This window comes from Vipera ursinii, assembly GCF_947247035.1.
Source record: "Vipera ursinii genome assembly, chromosome: Z".
Taxonomy (NCBI): Eukaryota; Metazoa; Chordata; class Lepidosauria; order Squamata; family Viperidae; genus Vipera; species Vipera ursinii.
Window position 1 is genome coordinate 20,911,685 of NC_139517.1, and position 17,877 is coordinate 20,929,561.

At 35.7% G+C, this 17,877-nt stretch overlaps 1 protein-coding gene across 1 annotated transcript in view; it reads left to right on the top strand.

Moving 5' to 3' along the window:
• Positions 1–2,804: 2,804 nt before the first annotated feature.
• LOC310649153 (vomeronasal type-2 receptor 26-like) overlaps positions 2,805–17,877 on the top strand; it is a gene marked incomplete at both ends in the record, with an annotated part of 29,664 nt that continues 14,591 nt past the window's right edge. The window contains one exon of the mRNA XM_083377445.1: positions 2,805–3,578. Coding sequence (XP_083233571.1) covers positions 2,805–3,578 — 774 coding nt within the window. The remainder of the gene's footprint in view (positions 3,579–17,877) is intronic.

Here is a 17,877-nt window from a genome sequence, read left to right on the forward strand (position 1 = left end):
TAAAATATGGCAATGTAGTTCCACTCCTGAAGTGCTGAGTGTGGGAAAGATTTCATTAAAGTTATCAGTAAAGATCTGCAGTCACATATATTATGATACATTTACTCATATTACACTCTATAGAACACAATTTTATTATTCACTTATTGCAATTCTAAACTGCACAGTTATCACTGGAATAATAAGCATGTGAAAAGTTCTGCTCAGGTAATGCTCATTCTGTTCCATTTAAGTAGAAGAGAGGACTTCTGTTCAGAATACGTGGCAACTGTTGTTTTTTCTTCAATTTTCATGTGTATTTTTGGAAGACTGCCTTCTTGTTTAATTACTGAAACTGTTATAATTAATGTTTTTCTAGTCATTCTCTATGGAATTTCAGTCACCTTGACAAAAACAACATGAGCTATGGGGGATGCATATCTTTGTCTACTAATTGTTAGAAGTAAAGAATAGGCTAGGATCTGGCTGATGTAAATTTAACAGGATAGATTCAAATCAACCCACTGCAATTTTGGATTTGGGATTGTTATGAAGGTGTTATAAGCAGAAAAATAATGAGAAACAGATTCACTAGGATGATGGTATTACACCTCTTGCTACTAGTGATGTTTCCTCATGCAGCACGTGAACCTTACATTGTAGGATACAGAATCCATCATCCACACAAACCAACCCACAAGTATCATCAGGCAGGAGACTACATAATTGGTGTCATTGTATCTCAGAGTTTTATTTTATCTAATAATGAAATAGAGTTCATAGAATATCCTCCACCAGCCTCAGCTGCTGATTTCAAGTAAGGATTAATTTTAATGTAGTTAAGGAAGATCAGGTAGGTAAGCAAGCAGGAAGGCAGGCAGGTAGTCAACTTCATAAGGCAAAGCCAGATATTTGAATATAGTGACACATTTTGCCTGATGTGATTTTTCCCAATGTAAATTACTGCATTGGCATATCACAGCTAGTTTCATGGGTTCACATTAATAATATTAAATAAACTGATTTTTTTTCTTACTCTCAATTTATTCTGTTATCATACTATTAAAAATGTAAATGTTTTATTGTTGTATTTAATAGATGGTTAGTAGAATTAAATTATTATAAAGCATGAATGTGTATTGTATAAGACTGGAAATATGACTGGAAAAATGTCTTATCTTCCATTGCTCAAATAATCAATCATACTTTATTTCACAAATACTTCAGAAATATTTACTTTATTTAAAATATTAAGATCAACATTAATGTGGTTGGTTGTTTAATAGGCTCCCTTATGCTCATGATTTCCTTAAAACAGATTAAAATGTAATAACTATTTCTAATGAAGATAAATCTAGATCAGTGACAGTGACAATCATTTTTAAAGGCAAATTCTTCTTATTTTTTGAATTGCAACTCTTCTTCTAGCTTATTGCTTAAGAATTACCAGCATATTCTGGCCTTGACTTTTGCAATAAAGGAAATCAATGAAACCCCTCAGATCTTGCCTAATCTCACCCTGGCCTTCCACATTTATGACAGCTATTTCAATGCACAGTGGACTTATCACAGCACATTGCTTCTTATATCTTCTTTTGAGAAGTTTGTCCCCAACTATTCATGTGATGCTCAGAATAATGTTATAGCAGTCATTGGTGGCCTTGATGCCCAAACCTCCCTTCACATTGCAACTCTTGTAAATACCTACAAAATTCCACAGGTAAAGTCTATGTTAATAATCTATGTATATGTTCAGTTTGTAAATGTATTTGGAAGAGGGTTTGTACGTCTAGGTTTGTATGTTTTATGGATTGAATCCTGAAATTTATGCACTTAAAATTAGAGCCAAATTAAATAATGGTGTTAGCAATCCGTGGTTTCATTTTTGTCATAAGCAAAGATCTGCTCCTATTGCTAACTTTCATGACCATTGCCAATGTTTAAATTCCCTCTAAGTGCTATGATTTACCTGCAAAATTATATATTCCTGTTCTTTGATCCAGATAATAAAGATGGCATATATAGTGTTTATCTCAAATATCCCTTGCAACAATATTCCTGAAAATATTGCACTTGGTGCAAAGGTCCTATAATAAATTTTCATGATTGATTAGTAATTCCATACTGTAGTTTAAATAATAATGTACATGAAGGGTTTTTTAAATAGATAGATAGATAGATAGATAGATAGATAGATAGATAGATAGATAGATAGATAGATAGATAGATAGATATAGATATAGATATATAGATATAGATATATAGATATAGATATATAGATTAAATCTACTGAAAGTGAAATAAAGCAAAGTGTTGTATTACTCATAAATTGGTAAGGGAAAAAAAGGGTATCCTATTATGTTTTTGATGGTGGAAATTTAAATTTCAGAAGAAGCACAAATAAAAGATCTATTTATCATCTATCTATCTATCTATCTATCTATCTATCTATCTATCTATCTATCTATCTATCTATCTATCTATCTATCTATCTATCTAAATATAAATCAGGATAAATAGAATATACTGTAGAGGAAATAAAGGAAAGTAACAAGGACCACATTCCTAAAATTAGAGCACATCTAATTAAAAGTTCATTTGTGTGGCAACCTTTCAACTAAAACCTGCAGTGTTTTCTTATTTTCCAGTCCCAATCAAGAGTACAAGAATAATTGTACTTCATTAGGTGCTGAGGGTGAAGGGCTTTGAATATTTGAAAGCAAAATATAATAATATTATTCCAATCTTTTTCTTTTTATATAAATATTCAGTTAATCTATAGTCTTGCAAGAAATAAGGAAGCTGAAGGCATTTCTTCCTATCAAATGATTCCTGAGGAGGATCTTCAGTATGAGGGAATTCTTGCTCTGCTCCTGCATTTCAGATGGACATGGGTTGGGATCATTGTAATGGATAATGACAATGGAGAAAGATTTCTACAAACAATTGTTCCATTGTTTTCACAGAGTGGTGTTTGTTTTGCCCTCATTGAAAGAATCCTTACACTAAGATATGCTATTGCATTTGATAAAATGATGGAAGAGGGTGAAAAGATACGGCATAAACTAATACAGACAAGAGCAAATGTCATTGTGGCCTATGGAGAATCTTATTCTATGGCATATTTTAGATGGCTTGCAATTTTATTGGAGGACCATATACTACAAGGCAAAGTGTGGATAAGAACAGCTCAGGTGGAGCAAACTGCATTCCTCTACCAAAGGGACTGGAATGAAGAACTGTTTGACGGTTCCCTAGCTTTCACAATTCATGTTAATCACATACCAGGATTTCACCAATTTCTTGAGAGACAAAGTCCTTTTCATGTACCTGAAGATGATTTTATAAAGACCTTCTGGGAAGTTGCCTTCAACTGTAGACTCCCCAATGTGATGGGAGGCAATTACAGGAAGAATATTTGTTCAGGGAAGGAGAAGCTGGAGAGCCTTCCTGACTCATTGTTTGAAATGAGCATGACTGGCCATAGCTACAGCATCTACAATGCCATCTATGCAGTAGCTCATGCTCTGCAAGACATGTTATTATTCAGATTCAAAGACAAAGCAGCAGGGGTCAAAGGAGAACAGAAATTTTGGCAGGTAACTGCCAACTGATGTATTTTTCTTTGTATAAATAACAATCTCAACAGCCTTTAAAAAAAAGCAAGCCAATCTTTTTGAACTTTTTTTTTAAAAAATTCTGATGATAAATATTCCCCTCCCCACAAAAAATAGTTAACATATTAAATCACAGTAAGTCACATCTGTAGGGATTTAAAAATATATTCATTTTTTTTCTTTCTCAGTTTTTCCAATAATGAATTCATTTTGACCTATTGACACATTCATTTTATGAAATTAAACAAGCAGCATTTACCTTTTTAGTGACCATTTTTCTAAATTACAAGGGTTACTCAGATATATGATATTGTATTCCTTGGTGGATTTTCATTTAATCTTTTTCTTGCATTCCTCTGTTACATATGATTTTATTGTGCAATGTTTTTGTGATGTATATTGTGTTTTGATAGCGCTGCAGGTAATCAAAAACTAAAAAGGAAGGGCAGGCTTTTTGTTCCAGCTGACCAAAAACACCTGATACACCCAACCTGGAGGAAATTTAAAATCCAGCATTCCTGTTGCAGATTTCCTGGAAGCAACTTTGTCATCTTGCTTTGTTTCTCTTTTGTACCTGCCAGTGTGGCTTGTTCTTGATCTTGAGTCAGGCTCTCTCCTTAGCAGATGAAACATTTTGCTGCCTTCTCTGTCCTTGGACTGCTCAATTTTCCTTCACATTTTTTACTTGGCTCTTAGAAAGCTTTGTGTATGAATGAACACATCAGTATTAGTTTTATTCTACATACTTATTTCTTTTCCTCATGCTTTCCATGCTCTCCTCGTGCCTTATTCTTTATATTCCTATTGCCCACATATAACTCAAGCCCAGCCCTGATGAGTGGTTGACCCTAGCTGATTAGAAAGCCCCATATGGAGATGAACTCACCACACTACACCACACTGAAAAGGATTTCAGTTGTCAGTCACATTCCTGAAATCAGAGCAGGAAATTTTACAAATGTTGTTTGGATTAACATACACTTAATGGAAATACATTTCTGACTATTTGTCAGGTTTTGAATCATAGGAGGCAACATTCAGTGAATTGGACTATAATTTGGCCATAATAATAACAGCAACAAGAACAGTACCTGGAGACAGCAAAATAGAAAAGAAAAAACTGGAGAAGATAACAGAGTACAAAGACCTGCAAATAGAAATAAAATGATTGTGGCAAAAGAAAGCAAAGGTAGTACCAATAGCAATAGGCACCTGACAGTAGGTGCAATTCCAAAACAACTGGAGCACCACTTGAACAGCATTGGAACTGACAAAATCACCACCACTCAATTGCAAAAGCTTTGCTCAGAACAGGTTATATCCTGCGATGATAACTCTAACAGCATCAACATCTAACTATTCCAGGTCCTTGGAAAGGGCTCAATAGGTGGATAAAAATGGCTAATAAGTTTGAGCATTGGGCTGACTGTGTGATGAATCATAACAATAGCAATCATAATAACAGCATCAGCAACAAAAACAACAGATGAAACATATTCAAATGTGTGCTAGTCTATGTACAGCTTTAGAAATCAGGACTTGGTAAATATCTAGAAGAAGATGAATGATCAAATTTCTCTTAAATCGATAGGATTCAGTTAGGATCATCTATATAATTTACTTTTTTGCCATCTCTGCCTCATAAGTAAACTTTTCTTCCACTAAGCTTCCTCCATCACCAAAGCAGCCATGCTGTCTTTCTCTTTATGCCATTAAAGACTTTTTACAGCCTCTTCCAAAGTTTGCTTTTGTTCCTTCAATTCAGCTCCATTCCTTTCTGAAAAGCATCTCATTTAACAACAGTGCTGGGGATAAAATTGCCTTCAATCAGAACAGAGAAGTAGTTGCTGGATTTGATGTGATCAACTGGATTACTTCCTCAAACAAATCAACTGTGAAAGTTGGTAGGGTGGATCCTCAGGCTCCAGCAGATCAAAAGCTGATCATCAGAGATGATGCCATCACATGGCACAGTTCTTTCAATCAGGTGAGAAGATCTAGCTGCCAAAAATTTGGCATGTCTTTGAGGAAATCAGTGTAATAAGCATAGTTAATCTCCTGTTTGAACTATATTTTATTAATGAAGATGTGTGTGAGAGAGTAATAAGCAAGCTGTCTTTATTAAGCACAAGTGTACTAGTTATCCCAAAGATGGTTTTTCATGAGGCAACTGGACTTTCTTGGTGTTTTTTGTTTTTTTTGAAAAAACAAGAAAATCCAGTTGCCTCATGAAAAAGCACATTTGGGATAACTATGGCCTGGATGACTGAGAATATTCATAGACAATAGTTCTTCCATAGTTCATCCAGTATAAAAAGGGATCTAATGAAAGAGAAACCTGTAACTCAGAGTTAAACTTAGAGTTCTTTATGCTCTTTGAGCTTAATTGCTTGCATCCTCACATTGGTGATGATACCTGGTTAGGTAGTGCAAAACCTGCAGGTAAATAGCCATGTTCAGATATACATAAAAAGGCAGCATAAAATGTGGTCACTAAACAATGAGCTCATATTATTTTGGATTTATGGTAGAATCTGTACAATTAGAAATATACTTATTGTATATATTTTTACTATGTTTTTTAAATAGACACAACCTCTTTCTGTGTGCAGTAAAAGCTGTCATACAGGCTACAGCAAGAAAGTGAAGGAAGGAGAGCCATTTTGCTGTTATGATTGCATCCCATGTCCAGAAGGGAAGATAGCTGATGAGAAGGGTAAGGCATATACTGTGCAGATATATTAATTAAATCTGTGCATAATTATTTAGATTTGCCTGGACAAATACACTTGCACTATAGAGACAATGTGATTTTCTTCATCCAAGCAGAGAGGCAATCCAATTTATTTTGATGTAATTCAGGCATTTATTCATTCAGAGCTTCTTCCTCTGTCCAGTTGGCCAGTTGACAAACCCAGAGAGCAGGCTTCTCCAAGGACATTCAGAGAAAAGACTTCTTGTATACTGAAATATGAAGCGGTTTCAAGAAATGGCTTGTTCAATATTTGCTAAATGAATCAGCCCTTTGAATATTTGCACAGTACCAATATCTATCTTTCACAATTATATAGGAGAAAACCATATATCAGAATATTTGCCTTCACTTTTTGTCCAATTAATCTAACTAGTTTATACTAAGGGAAAATTAGTAATTTGAGTTCTCCATAGGTAGAATAGAGGCACAGTGGCTCAGTGGCTTTAAAAATGCTGAAGAAAGTCTATACTCTGGTGGTTTGAGTCATACCACCACTTGACAAATTGAGCTCCTGTCACTTATCTCAGCTCCTGGCAACCTAGCAGTTTGAAAGTATGTAAATGCAAGTAGATGAATATGTACCACATTGGTGGGACGTTAACAGCATTCCATGTACTCATTGTACAGTCATGCTAGCCACATATCATAGAAGGGTCTTCAGACAATGCTAAGGAATGAAGATGAGTACAACTGTTGGACATGACTGAACAGGCAAAACCTTTACTATAAAATATATTAAAATATGTAAAACCAAAGCCTATATAAAAAGTAGCAGGCACTTATACTTCACATGAAGTAGGCCAATTGCTAAAAATTAGTCTTTTGCTTCCTTTTGTGGTTAATGCTAAAGTAATGTTTTACAACAAATCTCCATTGTCAGAAGGTTAGGGAAGTTTATAAGGCAAAGTAATAAACCAAAGAAAAAAATAGGGAAAAAAAGGACACCATTCACAAAAAAGTAGATATTCATTGAACTCATAGTAGGATTTACTACCTTCTCTTATTTTAGCACCTGCTGGTTGAGGAAATTCTAAAGAGCCTCACCACTATTCTTTGATCTTCTTTCTTTTGTTTTTCTTCTCTTTCTCCTTTTCCTCCTCCTGCTCCTCCCTCTCCTTCCTTAGGAAATTTAGGAGGCACTTTGGAGAGAGAATGTAGCAGATGTGGGGAAGCCTTAAGTACAAGTGGGGAATGGAAGGTCCTTTGGTCTCCCACCACATTCTAAGCTTTGTGGGGGGGGGGAATTGAAAATCCCCCAGCCTCTCACTAGAGTCTAAGTAGGGAAGATCATTAATCATCTCAAGCAGTAGAATGTGCTCAGAAAAATGGGAATCCCAGAATATCTCATTGTCCTCATGAGAAAGGTATAGACAGGAAACAACAGTATGACAACATGGTGAAACAGACTGGTTCCATTTAGGCAAAGGAGTGTGATAAGATTATACATTTTCCCCTTATTTAAACTTTATGCTGAATATGTATTCAAGGAAGCTAGATTGGAAGAAGATGACTGGTTTTAAAACTGGAGAAAGAAATATCAATAACCTGCAGCTTTCTAGTGAAACTATCTTCAAAGTCAAAAATGCAAAAGATATGCAAGCTCTAGTAATGCAAGTTTTGTAAAAAAAATATTTTTATTAAACAGTAATTTTACAGAATATAATAATAGAGTTTTAAGAAAAAAAGAATAAGGAAATGTGATAAATAAGAAACAAATAACAGGAACAAAACAGAAAAGAAAAAAGATATAAAGGAGTGACTTCCAATCTTCATTACAGCAGTTTTAAAAGCATTTATTATTTATTTATTATTTGGATTTATATACCGCCCATTTCCCAAAGGACTCAGGGCGGTTTACAGGGCAATTAAAACAATACAATATACAAAGTTAAAATAGAATTAAATTAAATAGCCCCGAAAATTAAAAACTAAAAACCCAAACCCTCAGTCCAGGCTGGCAAGCTCGAATAGCCAGATGTTTAGGTCCCAGCGAAATGAGCGAAGGTCGGGGGCCATCCGGAGTTCCACAGGCAGCTGATTCCAAAGGGCAGGTGCGCCCACTGAGAATGCCCTCCCCCTGGGGGCCACCAGCCGGCACTCCCTGACCGGTGGCACCCTGAGGAGGCCCTCCCTGTGGGAGTGCACAGGACGATGGGAAGTTGATGCTTGCAGCAGGTACTACTGAAGATAATCCAGACCCATGCCATTAAGGGCTCTATAGGTCATCACCAACACCTTGAATCTCACCCGGAGGGCAACTGGAAGCCAATGCAGCTCACAGAGAAGAGGTGTTACATGGGAGTATTGGGAAACCCCCATCACAACTCGTGCGGCCACATTCTGCACCAATTGAAGCCTTCGAGTGGTCTTCAAGGGCAGCCCCATGTAGAGAGCATTGCAGTAGTCTATCTGGGAGGTCACGAGTGCATGAGTGACTGTACATAGGGCGTCTCGGTCCAGGTAGGGCCACAACTGGCGCACCAGGCGAACCTGGGCCAAAGCCCCCCCTGGCCATGGCCCCTATATGATCTTCCAAACTGAGCCGTGACTCCAGGAGGATGCCCAAATTGTGGGCCTTATCTACGGGGGGGGGGGGGGTAACAATTCACCCTCCATAATTAATGATGGAATAGGCTGGTTAGTCCGAGATGCCGGTATGCACAGCCACTCAGTCTTGGCGGGATCAAGTCGAAATTTTTTTATATTTTATCCTCTTTCTTCAAGATAACGTTGTGGCTCTCCTCTTAACATATTCCACCTCCTATAATAATAAATGACAAGTTCACATTTTCTGTTTCAGCAAAATGTCTATAAAGGATTTCCAGTCATTAGCAAACTAGTTATTGTCTTTTCTCTAATCAAAACAAGTGAATTTTCTATTTCCACAAATTCAGCAAACATTCCTTCATTTGGGATATTTCAGAACTCTGAAAATAAGAGTTAAGGAGCAAAGTGAAAAAAAATGGGACTAAAATTAAATATAAAGAAGACCATATTAATGACAACAGGTACAGTAGCCAGCCTTAGAACTGGCAGTGAAGAAATACAAGTAGCAAAAAGTTTCCTCCTTTTAGGAGGAAACTATAAAATGAAAAAAGGAAAAGAATAAAAGAATAACAATAAAAGGGGAAAAAAGCAATCAAGAAATGCATCTCAGACAAGAAGAGCAGCAGATGAATTCCTTGGAAAAGATATTTGAATAGTGTGATATATTTTGACCTACAAAGATCAGAACCACGCAAGGCATGATATTCCCTGTGGCATTCTATGGAAGCCAAAGTTGGACTTTGAAGAAGGAGGGTAGGAAAAGTATTGACAATTCTGAATGTTGGTATTGGGGGGAAAAACTCCTAAGAATACTTTGGACAGTCAAGAAAACAAACAAACAGATCATCAAACAAATCAAGCCAGAGTTCTCACTTGAGCACAAATGACCAGGCTCAAATTATCCTATTTTAAATATCTCATGTGAAGACCTATCTCTCTGAAAAGGTTCTAGGAAGGAAAGGAAAGAGAATGGCAGGGTTCATGGACTCAGTTAAATGATGATGATAGCATCTTTAGAAGACCTGAAAGGTTAGGGACAAATTGTCACAGAGAAAATCTATCTATGTGGTTGCTGAGAGTCCAAAATAACTTGATAGCATTCAATCAGAATGCAGAATGATAGAGGTAGTGGGGACATGGAAGGTATTCTAGTCCCAACCCCCTGCTCAAGCAGGAGACCCTGTACCATTCCAGAGAAGTGGCTGTCCAGTCTCTTCTTCTTCTTCTTTTTATAAGTTTTATTAATTTTTAAAAGTTAGTCTTTAGAGCTTAGTAAACAATATGTTGTCTGAATTAATATATTTAACATTAACTTCTTCAATATTAATCTATTCAGTACTGCACAATCCAATATTTTTCCCGTGATCCTCCTTTCTTCCCCATATTGTTTTTCATTTTCCTCTCATTAGACAATTACAATTCTTGGTACTACTGGGGTATACAAAATTAGATATAGACATCTTTATTATATTTTATATGCTAGTATTATATATTTCCAGACCAAGGGAAATTTTTCTTTCTATTTTTGTAAAAGCTGCTTGGCACGAGGAAGACAATTTAGGTAGAGTATTTTGGGGGGAGAGAATTCCACCCATCCACATTCCCTAAACATTTCCTCTGCCTGCTTTATGTTCCATTTTCTAGAATCTTCTTCCTTGTCATCGGGTGTATTTTGGAGAAACGAGTAAGGGGTATTTTGTATTTTCATTGTTATAGGTGGCTTTTGCAGTATTTTATTTGTATATGGCAGTCCATATTTCTCCTCCATTTCTAGGTCCATTTCTTTTGCTTCATCCTCTGGTTTCTGGTTTATTTGTTCATACTTTGTACCGTAGTCATTATCCAGGAACTTTTCAGTTGTAGCTTCAATTTGGAGATTTGATCATTTATATCATCTAGCTTATTTTTCATCTCATTATGGTTTCTTTTTATGTCCTCTTTGTGTGCAACAATTGTTTAATGAATTAGCTGTCACATGGAGAACATTTCCTTCTGAAAGGTATTTGTTTTTTCTTGAGGTATCATTCCTAGAAATTCTCTAGTGTCACCAATCCCAGTAAGAGTGGAACAAAGTTTCCTCTAGTTTTCTAGTCTTTATATGTAGCCTTTATAAAATTTTATAGTAATCCTTTGTCTCAAGTATCCTGAAAGTTATCAGTCCAGCAAGGTTATAATCCACAATGTTCCAAGAATGTTCAAACTCCCTGTAGCCAGACATATTCAAAAGTCTTTTTTTTCCCTTTTTCTTCCACTAGCTCTTGAGATTACAAGTCTAAGCTCAGTAGGTATTTATAGTCCAAGAAGGTCAGGATGATAAATATGCCAAAATGTTTTCCTTTATTGCCAGCTGTTCTTCCTTCATCTGAAAGTCACCAAGCAGCCAAGGGGCTAGATATAGCACTGTACTCAGATCCACCACTAGATGTCATTCAAAGTCCATTTTCCACTCTTAAAACAAAGAGTTTATTTCTTATATTTCTTATATTTCACAATTATCTCACTTGACAACTGGTTCATATTTATGACTGTTGCTATGTCCCAGGATCATGTGACCCCCTTTTGTGACCTTCTGGCAGGCAAAGTCAATGGGGAGGCCAGATTCACTTGACAACCAGGTTGCTAACTTACCAATGACAGTGATTCACTTGACAGCTGTGGCGGGAAGGGTCACAAAGTGGGGCAAAGTTCACTTAACAAATGTCTCACTTAACAACAGTGGACTCAATTGTGGTCATAAATCAAGAACTACCTGTACTCATCCCTTGTCCTATATCACCACAAGAACCCTATGAGGTGGGCTGGGTGGTGAGAGGAGGTCCCAAGTCACCCATGTGAAAGTCACACAACATGTTACAACAAACAGGAAAGGGCAAGAGAGTGCTGTCTCCCCTTCTCTCCTCTGGATTCTGCATCTGTAGCTATCCATCTGACAAGGGGAATTCCACTAGTCAATAAATTATCCTACTGTGCTGAACAAACATTTGTGAACTAAAGATATTTCCTGTAGCTCAATGGAGGTCATTCTTTTGGTTGACTTGATTGAGACCTCAACTGCCCATTAATTAGTCACCTCTGCCCTGTAGATCCTCCTTCACTCCTTCACTTCCTTTTCATTCCTGGGACTTGATTACACTCTTTCCGACTCCTTGCCAAGCCCTCACAAGTGTCAAGTCTTGTCCAGGGACTTCAAAGGCAAAAACAAGGAACACAATGATGTATTTGTCTGCCAAGACAACAATTATTTGTCTGAAATGGTCTACGATTTCCTGCTTGAGCAGGGAGTTGGACTACAACACCTCCAAGGTCCCTTCCAACTCAGTGGCTATGCTGGTCATCACATATAAAGCCCTCTATGGCATAGGGCCAAACTACTTGTAGGGCCACTTCTCTCCATTGTTTCTACCTTTCCCACTAGATATAGTAGTTAGACTATGCTCCAGGTCTTTTCTACTAATGTAATTTCATTGGAGTCATGCCTTCTTAGTGGTAGCACCTCCCCATGGAACAGCATCCCCTCTAGAGATTCAGGTGGCCTAAACCCTTTTAGTCTTTTAAAAGACACTGAAGATCTAGCTGTTTTCCCAAACATTTGGGTCAGGTGCTGGATGAGCTCTGCTACTGTTGGTAGTGTATGTCTATGTTTTCATTGGGCACTGGCAGCTGTTTGGTGGGATTCTTTGTTTTGAACTTGTAAGTGTGTGAAAAGTGCAGATATATAACAATAATAAATAAATAAATAAATAACTAAATAAATAAATAAATAAATACTGATTTTAAAGCACAGCTATGAGATCTAAATTATATTGTTTCTTTTTCCATTTTTTCAGATATGAATGACTGTTATAAATGCTCAGACAAAACATATCCAAACAAAAAACATGATTTTTGTATTCCCAAATCTGTAAGTTTTTTGTCTTACAATGAACCACTGGGTATCTGCTTGTGCACTGCAGCACTTTTCTTTTCATTAATCACAGTTATGGTGCTGGGAACATTCATAAAGCACCACACCACTCCCATTGTTAAAGCCAACAACCGGGACCTGACCTACAATCTCCTCATCTCCCTCCTGCTCTGTTTCCTTTCTGCATTGCTGTTTATTGGTCAGCCTAATAAGGTGACTTGTCTTCTCCGACAAATTGTGTTTACTGTTGTGTTTTCAGCAGCTATCTGTTGTGTCCTTGCAAAAACCATAACAGTTCTTCTAGCTTTCATGGTTATCAAGCCAGGGGCTAGAATGAAGGATTGTTTAGGGAAAAGACTGGCTATCTCCATTGCTTTTTCTTGTTCATTTGTTCAAACAGTTATTTGTACCTTTTGGCTGGGGACTACTCCACCCTTCCCAGATGCTGATCTGCATTTGGTAACTGAAGAAATTTTATTAGAATGCAACGAAGGGTCAGTGATTATGTTTTATTATGTTTTGGGTTACTTGGGCTTTTTATCCATTGTGAGTTTCATTGTGGCATTTTTGGCCAGGAAATTACCTGACAGTTTCAATGAAGCAAAATTTATCAGTTTCAGCATGTTGGTCTTTTGCAGTGTCTGGGTAGCTTTCATTCCAACCTATCTAAGCACCAAAGGAAAATACATGACTGCTGTGGAGATCTTTTCTATCTTAACATCTGGTGCTGGGCTTCTAGTTTGTATCTTTTTCCCCAAATTATACATAATTATAATGAGGCCTGAGTTGAACAATAGAGAATACCTAATAAGAAGATGGCACTGAATAAAGCTTATGAGTAATGTACTATAATCTGTAATTCACTGTGTAGCATATATTATAGTATGTGATATTGGTGTAGCAATATATATCAAATGTTTGTTGACCATATCTAGGTAAGAATAATGCATTTGTATGAGGGGTGCTTTTATTTTTGTGTGGTCCTCAAACCATCACTGGGAATGCAAAGCTCATGGGATCACAATCTCCCGGGGAGGGAGGTTTTTGTTTCCTGGAATTAGAGAATTAAATTTATGATTTCCTGGTCCTGGATTTTGATCTTTCACTCATTCTTCCTCTTCATCTTTTAATCTTAACGAAGCTTTTTATAACCACCAATGCTAGAAGAAACAATGTACACAATAGCAATTATTTTGTGCCCATAGCAAGTTCTCAGCCTTTTGTGCATTCCTGCCAACCTAAAACAATATGAAAGGAATAAGCAGATTTTAAAAAGTAGAAATTTGAAACAAAACCTACTAGCCTGAAGACATGGTGGGACTCCAAAATAAGGGGAATAAATGGAGCTTTAAAAAACGGACTTGGAGAAAATAATCCAGTTGCTTAAGTACATTGTTTTATTTTTATTTGTTATTAAATTTATATGCCCCCATTCCACCATCAAGCAACTGTAGGCAGATTCCAACAAGATAAATATAACAATACAAAAACTTAAAATATTAAAACAACAAATGTTAACATTAAAATTAATAAAGATGTAATCATACAAGAAAGAAAGCAATATACAATAGGGTGGAGGTTGAATCTTCTTTTACTCCACTAACCACTTCCAGGATGAAAACCCCCTTCTGGAAAGCCAAGAAGGTGGGGGTGGATCTTGTTCCAGAAGGTAGGAACCAAACTTGACTATAGGTTAATCTCATACTGGCTATGTCTCTGCCTTCTGCTCACTGATTTATTTAATAATATGGTAAAAATGTGATTAAAGCCATAAACATATCAACTCTTCTGTGATACTGTTTTTGTCACTTCCCTCTAGAAAGTCCTTTTCAATTTAGATATATGTTATGTAGCTGGTTGCTACTTCAGGTCTGAAATAATTACATTCCAAATTGTTTCTTTTTGTACAATAGTGAAAGCATTACAGTCCACCAAACATGTTGAGTCTGCAAAGCAAGACTCAATTCCTAACACGACCTCCTTCTTCTTTAATTACAGCCTTGGTTGACAAGATTTCTTCTTGAAATCCCTACAAATTATAGGGACCATATCAGTTTTAGAAAATCCATGGTGATATTTATTCTTGTAATAAAAGGGAGATGTCAACATATAGTAATCACAGACATTGTTTCCAGAGAAATAAAAACATTCGGTCCTTTACTCTAATATGTATGGATTGCTAGCTCCATTGCTGCAAATACTGCTTTTCCAAATATTGAGTGTGACTGATATTAAGATCTGCAAGGACAAGGAGCCATATTCTCCACTTCATGTGTACCATCAACTGGGAGATATCATTGTTGGTTTCATTACATCTCAGGCGTTCATACTTGATGATAAAAAAACCAAAACTTTAATATAGAACCCAGGTAACAAAGTTGGATGAAATTGTGCATGAAATTGGCATTCTATTTTGTTTCCTAAATACCAAGACATTTTTGATCAGCTACAAATTTAACAATGTATTGAGTAATGCAAAATATCAATAAAAAGAAATAGATTGGTGAAAGAGAAATTGAATCTCTTATTTTTTCACACTTTTTCAATTTGTAGTACTTGAGTTTTGTACAAAGATTGGCATATATGGACTTTGTTATGATATTATTTGAATTTTTTCCATTTTCTTTTTTTCCATTTTTTACAATCTGGTTCTCTGGATGTTTTTCTTCCCTTGTTTCCTATGCATAACTTTTTTCTCCCTTCTTTTTGAGCTAAAAATTATGCATGGCTGAATGAAAAAAATATTTTGGCATTTAAATGAATCATAGTTTCCTTTTTGTGAAAAACTCTAATCAACCAACTGAACTTCAAGGATGAGTTGAACATGCATCTTAGCTTAGAAAACTTTTACACTAAAGGTAAAAATTGGGCTTCTTTGTATACATGGAAAAGTTGTAGAGCTGAGGCTGCTTATCTGCATAGTGGTATTGAAAATAATAAGTCAGTATTTAAGCACTTTGACTTGTTCTATCAAATGATGTTTTTGTTACTACAAATGTAACATTAAACTTTTAGCAATCACCATCATCTTGAGTATGAGGTAGTAGATCTTAAGCTTTTTTCTTAACAGTACTCAGAAAACATATGAAATGTTTGCTTCAGGCCATTCTGCACATATAAATGTAAAGCAGCATCTGCATAAAGGGGGTATGGAACACTTTCTATATACCAGTGCTGAAAAATAGAAACTGAATCGTTGAATTGAGCTATAAAAAGATTGAAAATAAGAGATGCGAAAAATGCACCCTTTTATAAATCCAGAATATTACCTATGAACTTTCATTCAATTTCGCTCAAACCTTTCTTAAGGAACTGAAAATCGTCTGTCGTGCTGAGGACTGCCAGATGTGATCCTCAGAGGAAAGCTCCAATCACAGAGGTGCAGATGAATCTCTGCTCTTGGAATGGTAACCATCAGCTTGATGCCTATTAGGTTTCTTTGTGCTGCTACACTTATTAATGTTTTTCACATAGGGTATAAATTATATCCCAAAGCAAGCCAAGGTTTTTCTAAATCATTTGGTGGTGGTGATGCTTCATGTTTATTTTTTGGTCAAAGCTATTTCTCCCATTTTAACTACCTACTCATTAAATAAAATATATAACTTTGTTTAAAGGATTCATATGACTACTAATCTCAGAATGGTGACTCTGAGCAGCTTACATTGATTTAAAGAGTAATACATATAAAGCAAAATGTTTTTTATGGGTTTAGTGGATATAAGGCCTGAAATAAATTTCTGATGTCACACAGTTCTAGGGAAAATAGGGGTAGTATAAAAATTTGCTTAATACTATTTTCAGCTATAAGAGAAGACAGAAAGAAAAACATAGCTATTTTAGTTGTGATAAATAGACCAAAATTTTGAAGATTTCCTGCTGTAATCAAGAGAAAGGGATTTACAAGATGTAGTACTGGCATGCATAGCCAGCCGAGAAATTTCCAAATTTCACCCTGGTTTAACAAGCAAGTAAAGAAGAGAAACCAGTTCTTGCTATTAATATATCTCACATATTTAAAGTTTTTTTTTTCTTTCTGTAAGATAAGGTAATACTAATAGTAGTGTTGTAGCCAGGGAAGTTGAATCATGTCCACTTTTGTTTTTAAATGTACATTTAATAAAATTTTCTAATAAAATAAAATAAAAAGAATTGTATTTGCTTAGTGTGGAAAAATGTCTACTACTAGAAGAAGAGAGGATGTACTGAAGGGTGTAATATTGGATTTAGTTTGAAGAAGCTTACATGTCCCACGGAATCACTAATGGTCTCAGTCATCATGTTGTTTATTAGGCACTTGATTGAAAAAATAGAAAATTAATAAAATATTTATAAAAAAACAATATTGCAATCCTTCCCCAACCTTGTCACTTTTCAATGATTAGAATGACAACAGTCAAAACTATAGACTCAGAACTTCAGACATTAACATCTAAAAACATTTAAGACTGCCAAACTAAAAGACTTTTATGCATCAACATGTCTTCTGTAGCCCCAAATTATATTCCTATAATTTATGTATCTGTTTCTTGAGACAAAACATTTTAGACCCAATTGTCCCTTGTTAGGCCTGGAAAGGTTCTGTTCATTTGTGATAAACAAATTAAGTATCAGGATTTCCCAAATGTAAAGTGATTATTATGAGTTAATCACTTATTAATCCTGCTGTTTGTCAAATTCTCCTGTGCTGTTTCATTATACCTTAACAAAAGGACTATAAGATTTAGCAAAGCTAAAGATTGGAGACAAAAATTATATTCTTTTGTGGTCTCAGGTTTCCTAATTTATATATTCCAGTTAAATAACTTGAAAAACTTGAGATGCCTATTCATCCAAATTATTTTAATCATGATTATAATTAAAACTTAAAAAAAGAAGTCTGATTTAGATTATTTGTATTTGTACTCAAAATGATGGTAATATTGATGCTGCTACTTTCTCAAATAGCTTGCCATGCTCATGTACTCAGATATTATGTCTGTGATCCACAACCTCCAGTTCATAAGTATTATAAGCTTGGAGATCTCATCATTGGTGCTGTTGTTTCTCTTACTTTTATTGTTTCTGATTCCCTG